This window comes from Drosophila gunungcola, unplaced genomic scaffold, assembly GCF_025200985.1.
Source record: "Drosophila gunungcola strain Sukarami unplaced genomic scaffold, Dgunungcola_SK_2 000001F, whole genome shotgun sequence".
NCBI lineage: Eukaryota > Metazoa > Arthropoda > Insecta > Diptera > Drosophilidae > Drosophila > Drosophila gunungcola.
The window spans coordinates 10,898,553-10,905,578 of NW_026453197.1; the positions used below are offsets into that span (position 1 = coordinate 10,898,553).

At 40.9% G+C, this 7,026-nt stretch overlaps 1 protein-coding gene and 1 non-coding gene across 2 annotated transcripts; both read left to right on the top strand.

Annotated features, from left to right (window-relative positions):
- The first annotated feature begins 409 nt into the window (after window positions 1-409).
- LOC128262717 (zinc finger protein Noc) lies at window positions 410-3,778 on the top strand. Its single transcript, XM_052997164.1, has 2 exons — window positions 410-879; window positions 1,370-3,778. Exons 1-2 carry the CDS (start codon window positions 790-792, stop codon window positions 2,894-2,896), a joined length of 1,617 nt encoding a protein of 538 aa, XP_052853124.1. The 5' UTR covers window positions 410-789; the 3' UTR covers window positions 2,897-3,778.
- Window positions 3,779-5,760: 1,982 nt separating this feature from the next.
- Window positions 5,761-5,832, top strand: Trnap-agg (transfer RNA proline (anticodon AGG)). The gene has a single exon. It is a non-coding gene; the product is annotated as a tRNA-Pro (tRNA).
- Window positions 5,833-7,026: the final 1,194 nt, after the last annotated feature.

Consider the following 7,026-nt stretch of genomic DNA (forward strand, 5'->3'; position numbering starts at 1 on the left):
TATACAATACCATACCTGAAAAGTCACACAAGCACGAAAAGTAGAGAGCAAGAATATATGGAAAATTTGAAACTCAGAGATACTAATCCGACCAAGATATTTGAGAGGCTCTCTTCTTGGGCAGGTAAGGATTATTCAGAGAGCCAGAGAGCAGGAGAGAGTGAAAAACCTGTCTTGGCTTCCATTGCAAAGCGCATGCGATTGTGATTGGGCAAAAAGTACGCCATATTTGAAAATTATACGCAGTGCATCCCGCTTGCACACATCAAGCGGCTCTACTCTAACGCGCACAGCAAGCGAAAGTGTGCAGCGCTGCTTTCCAGAGAGCAAGAAAAAGAGAAAACCGAGAGAGATAGCCACCGAGAGAGCGCTTCACTCCGAAGGCAGCTACACTCGCCGTCGTCTTCATTGAATTCAATTCGAATTTTGACTTCGCAGCGTTCAGACGTGTTCGGAAAAACCTGAAAACCATTCGAGTGACTAGAGATAAACCCAAAGCAAAAATAATTACACCCAAGTCACCGATCGAGAGTGTTTCGTTTCGAGTGAAAAAGTGAAATCAAAGCCCAAGCAGCAACAAAAAGTGCTACAGAGCCCAGAGATATATGTTCTCTGCTCAAAACTACACAAGTGTTGAATCGCCGATATTTTGTTTGGATTAACCTACGATTGCCGACGCATTTCTGTGGATTAAACCTCATCGACGCCGAAGCAAAGCTACACATTTGTAGCCTTGTCTCGCAACTTTAGTGGATTATTAAACAAAACAGCACACACTAAGCAACTAAAATGGTTGTTTTGGAAGGAGGCGGCGGCGTTGTTACCATCGGTAACAACCAGTACCTTCAGCCGGACTATCTGGCCCCATTGCCAACAACGGTTAGTATTGACAAAAAAATTAAACAACCAAAAATATTAGAATGCGCGTAGAACAAAAAACGTTTCCAAAATTGTTAAAGCCAAATTTACATAATTTTTGGTTTTTTTAAAAAATTTGAGTTCAACAATCTTTAATTTCTGAAAAAAAAAAGTTGAAATAATATGATAAACGATTTTTAAATTGAATACACCATTAAAACTCTTATAGAAAGCTTAAATTTGACAACTTTTAAGAAACTATTTTTTTTAAGATCATTAATTTGACAATTTATATGAAGTAAATAAATTTCATATATGTCTTTTTCCCGAACTAGAGAGTTTTTAACATCATTATTATAAAATTCGTTGCACTTGCTCTAGAGGAAGTGCTACAGATAAAAAAAAGAATAAAATATAAAGACACAAATTTTTTAAAATTATAAATAGAGTTTCTCATTTTGAAGCCAAAACACTAAAACCAATTTTCTACCATTTTTCTCATCCACCACAGATGGACGCCAAAAAGAGTCCCCTGGCTCTGCTCGCACAGACGTGCTCCCAAATTGGAGCGGATTCGTCGGCGGTGAAGCCGCTGCTGGCGATGGACAAGAACAAGACAAAGCCGGGGGCCTGCTCCTCCTCGTCGAACTCGTCGAGTTCCTCGGGCAGTGCCGAGATCTCGGCCGCCAAATCGCCCTCCGGCCTGGCCAAGTCGCCCAAGTCGAGCACACCCATTAGCCACACGGCCACCAGCACAAGTCTGGGCAACACCAGCACCGGCGAGATTAAGCTGGCCTTCAAGCCCTACGAGACAAACGTGCTGAGCCACCAGAACCAGAACAGCTTCAAGAGCAGCTCCTCGCTGGAGTCGGAACCGATGCGTCCCAGCTCCAAGAACTCCTCGTCCGCCCAGGAGCGAGTCCCATCGCGCAGCAAGTCCAATGCCACGCCCACGGACGGCGGCAAGGGGGCGGAGATATCGGTGCACGACTCCACGTCGAGCCGGAAAACAGTGTCGCCATCGGGTTCCTCGCAGCGCGGCGCCAGTCCCATCGTACGCTCCGGCATGGAGGTGCTGAGCAATGCCAACGGCACCGCCCAGCATCCCAAGGAGATGAGCAGCATGGCAGCGGCGGCGGCGGCGGCAGCAGCGGCTTACAAGGCCGCCGGACCCTATGGACTGAACCCCCTGTCCGCCCTCTGCTGTCCGCCCGGCATGGAGCAGCATGCCAATCCCGCTTTCCGGCCTCCGTTTGGCGGTGGATTTTCCCACCACCATGCCGCCATGTTGGCGGTGGCAGCCAATGGAGTTTATCCGGGAGGAGCTCCGGGCGGAGGACCGGGTGGTCAGCCCAACCCATACATTAGCTATCAGCGCATCAAGACCCCGGCTGGCGGAGAGGCCATAGTGCCGGTCTGCAAGGATCCCTACTGCCAGGGATGTCCCTACTCGGCCCACACCCAACAAATGCTGATGGGCGCCCCCTGTCCCGCCGGCTGCACCCAGTGCGAGCACCAGAAGTACGGACTGGCCATGGCCAGTGCCGCCGGACTGCCACCAGCTCATCCTTACTCCCAGGCAGCGGCGGCGGCTGCGGCGAATGCGGCGGCAGCTCGATCGGCGCCGTACGTATGCAGCTGGGTGGTGGGCGATGCCTACTGCGGCAAGCGGTTCCAGACCTCCGACGAGCTCTTCTCCCACCTGCGCACCCACACGGGCAATCTATCGGATCCGGCGGCAGCGGCTGCGGCCCTGGCCCAATCCCAGGCTCAATCGCTGCTGGGAACACTCTTTCCTCCCTCGGCCTTGAGAGCTGGCTACCCCACACCACCATTGAGCCCGATGTCGGCGGCGGCGGCAGCGGCCAGGTATCATCCCTATGCCAAGCCGCCACCAGGAGCCATGGCCGGAGGACCTTCGCCCTTTGGAGCAGGTGGGGCCTTCAATCCGGCCGCCGCCGCAGCAGCAGCTGCCCTGGGACCCTACTACTCGCCATATGCCATGTACGGCCAGCGCATGGGAGCAGCTCATCAGTGAAGAGACTTTAACTAAAGTTAGATACCAAAAAAAAAAAAATAAGGGGGAGGAATCAACCAGCGATATAGAAAGGGTTTACAGCAGTTAAAACACCCTAGTTGAGATAATTTCAAAGAAAAAGTAAAACATTAAAAACGATTGCAAAGGCTGACACATCTCTGGCTTTTGCGCTATTCTGTGATACTAAACTGTAGTTTAAAGAGCGCTAGTTACACTTAAGTTTCGCAAACAGAAAATATTCAACCACCTAAAACAGTAGCAGCCGCAAAAATAGCAAGATCACTTCTTCTTTATTCAACCTAAATGTCTACAGTAATCGAATTCGAATCGTTAAGTAAAATCTGCAGCAGACGGGACAGACTCTTATTTGCTCTCAAAGTTCAACCAAAGTTTTAGTAAGTCTTAGCCAGAACACATTCTACAACTTCCAATTTGTTAACGATGAACCCATTGCTGAGATGTTCAAACATTGTTTTAGTCTTAGTTCGCTTTAAGTTCTATTAACTATTATTACGATTATCATCTACAAGCATACAACAAACCAACAATTGAAATAATGTTCTTTAAGTCAACTTTATATGTAAAGCGTAATGAATATTTGTAATACCAACCAATCAAAGAAAAAAAAAAAAATGACAAAAAAAAACAAAATAAATACGGAAAATAAAAATGAATATTTCATATAATTATGTACTGTGTGTAAATTCTATAAATATAAAATTAGATTTGCTATTTACTCCTTGATGTACGCAAAAGCCACAACACGTTCTACACAAGAAGCCACGGAATATCAAACAAAAGTAATTTAAACTACTTACATGCAAAAACATTCGTATAAAAACTGAGAAATATACAAGAGAAAACCATTTTTAAAAATACAAATCACAATTCTTTTCTTTCGAAGCCAACTCTTTTACAGCTGGAAACTTTTCTTTGGGCAATAATCTTTGCTTCGCTTATCTACGCCGAACTATTTGGCTTACTCACTCATGGGTCGTAAATATTGTTGATAATACTCTGCTCGGTTTTCAATTATATTTACATAAGCTAGAGTGGCAAATTCCAGAAACCGTATAGTGGTTTAATTCGCTTTATACCGAAGCCGTAAACTGGTAAAGGTTGTACGGAATTTTAAGTTCCGAGAACTTACCTATTTCTGGACAAACATTGTAAATGTTAATCTTTATGGGTAATTGTGGGAAAAAACGTGCTTTTTGTAGGAAAAGGTACTTCAATAAAGTCTGAAACTGATTGATGCACTCTTACTTTTCTATACCTAAAAAAATCTTGTGGTTTCCCAGCACGATTAATATATTTGGAATTCAAATATACTATTTACTTGCATTCCCATTTGCATTTTAAGCGCATTCAATTTGAATGCAGCAATCTGAATTCAGCCCAAAAAAAATCAAGTCAAAAACAAATTGTAATTTGAATTTCATGAGGGAAGGAGGAGGGAAAAGCTTGATTGGGCAAGCCTTAATAAAACAGTCGCCGGCAACAGCCATTAAACACCCAAGCTGAAAATTAAAAATCAATAAAAATCACATTTGTACCAACAATGTATGTAACCAAAATCAATTGCCATTCAATGAGCGACTCACAAAAAAGATATATATATATAAATATATGTGTAAGGACAATATAAATGTGCTGACAAAGCGAAATGACAAACATTATTCACAGACAATATGCTTCGGAAATATCAAAATCTCAAACCAACCCGACAACTCAAATTTAAGCAACAATCGGCCACAGCAACAATCAAAATCAATGGCGATATTTCGAGTGTATCTCATAAATAAATTAATTGTGACAATATTCAATTGATTTGATTTAAAATTATCGCATTCAGCTGTCAAGCGCTGAACGACAACGTTTTTTCAATTGTTTCAATTTCCAGCTGATTCTTTCAATGACTGTTTTGTTTTCCCCCTTTAACCCCCTTTAATGTTGTTTCTGATTTGATTTTGATTCGATGTGAGCACAAAAATCGCTTGGCCCCAATACCAATGTGGGAATATGTTTTTTCTGCAGGGAGGGCCGCCAGGGGGTAGACTTATCAATACTCAGCAATCAGTGCTGGCAAATGAAGTGGCGAAGTGCGAGTCGTTGATTTCAGACTGCTGAGGGATTTGTGCTTTGTGCTGCATTTTTTATCGCACACAAAATATATGGGAGAATGAAATGTTTCGAAAATGTGGGATACTTTTATATATATAAACATTGGCTTAACAATGAAATGTATTACGAATTAAGCAACAAAAAATTAAATTTTTTAGTAATAACTTAAAATTTAAGGAATAAATTAAATTGAAAGCAAAAAAGATATGGTAAGTGCCAAGTCACAGTTTTAAAAACGCCAAAGTCATTGCATTTAGCAAAAAGCTTCATTCTTAATAATTCAATTTTATTTCACCGCAATCTCCCTCTTACTGTGTCTACAATCATAGATGATTATTAATTATTTTTGGATTTCATTGAAAGCTACGTATGTAAAGCGCTCTGATTGTCAGACTTCAGCTCTCGTGGCTGTCGTTGTACCGAATTGAGTTTATTTACATGCATCATATTTCTTTGTTTTGCCATGCTGTCCATGTTAAACAATTTGTTTGGATGTCAACACTCGACCGGCGCCGCCAACCAACAGCAACAAAAACAAGAGCGACATCAAAAGCGGTCACAGCAGCAGAAAACCGAAACCAAAAACCGAAATCAACAACAAACTCAGCAGCTTTTTGTTAAAAATAGTATGACTCTGTGGGGAAAGGGAGGCGAACGACTCCAATCTTTTCTCTTTCGTTTTCTCGCCAAGAGATCATGCAATGCGCTCAAGTTGGCGTTTTGGCGGTCTCCGTTCAACTGGCTCGTTGGTCTAGGGGTATGATTTCCGCTTAGGGTGCGGGAGGTCCCGGGTTCAAATCCCGGACGAGCCCAAGAGATATTTACTTTTTTCTTAGTTTATATATAACGTTTTACTTATTATTTTATTATTATTTTAAGAAATATTTTATTTAAGTAGAACTAACGAATTAATTAAAGGTAAAGAGCAGAACCATTTGTGTAAGAGTTCACACAATAAGTGTGCAAAGTAATTTCCAATACATTTATTTTTGCATTATTTTTTAATAAAAAATACAAAAAGGTTTATTGGGAATCAAAAACCAAAACAATAAAAAGGTAAAAACTAAACAGTTTCAATACAATTTAAATTCAACAAAGACATTGTATTGGATCGATTTATTGCTGCACTTAGGGCCCGCCATCTGAGCTATCAGAAGTTGAGTCATAATTATTAATACCCTGCAATAATCGGGCTGTTTAAAGTCATAAATATAAATTTAGATGGCAAAGCTTATACGATGGCAAAACTTTTATGGTACCTTGTGACTTTGGGGCTAGCCCCTGTCTGAATTTATTGGCTCGTGGAAATTAAGTCTAATCAGTGGTTGTGATTTGTTTTAAGAGGTTTCAAAGTGCCTTTTACTTTTTCTATTGTCATAAAATGTAGCGATGTCTGAATTTTCGGAAAACCATTTATTTGTATGTATTACATTTTTTACATTTTTTGTTCAAGTCTTGAACTAAATTAAGGTTTTTGATAAGTTTCTTACTTTTATTTAGTTTATTTAGAAATGTAATTAATTATTTGACAGAACAAGTGTATTTGGATGTTCGGCTTATAAAAACTATCATGATTGAAATCATAACAATTCTTCTTTTTTGTGATTTTGGTCGGCAGTTTATTTATTGGCACCTTAGAGCTGACAAGTTGTGGCGTGGTTATTGCCATAAAGTCGTAAAACCAATTTTATTGGCCGAGACGAATATAGACATGTTAGAGATTAACTGACACGAAAAGCAAGTGTGAAATTTATGATCAAAATATAGAAAATGAAAATATTAAGAATGTTTTTAAAGATATAGAAGATATAGAAACTATTTATGTTTTTTTAGGTATTTAAATCGAAACACCTTTTGTTTTCGACTTAACTATGTCTCAGAGTAATCAGCATATTTGCAATAATTTCCGGTAAGTCGGGCAATCGCCCATAAATAATATATAAATAGTCGACTGAGATTGCAGGAGCATTATTTGTGGCCCTCTACAATGTTGACAGCTGTTCAGT

Coding starts and splice junctions, on each gene's coding strand:
- LOC128262717 (XM_052997164.1), top strand. CDS start 790: ATGGTTGTTTTGGAAGGAGGCGGCGGCGTTGTTACCATCGGTAACAAC. Junction 880..1,369: donor TGGCCCCATTGCCAACAACG/GTTAGTATTGAC, acceptor CATCCACCACAG/ATGGACGCCAAAAAGAGTCC.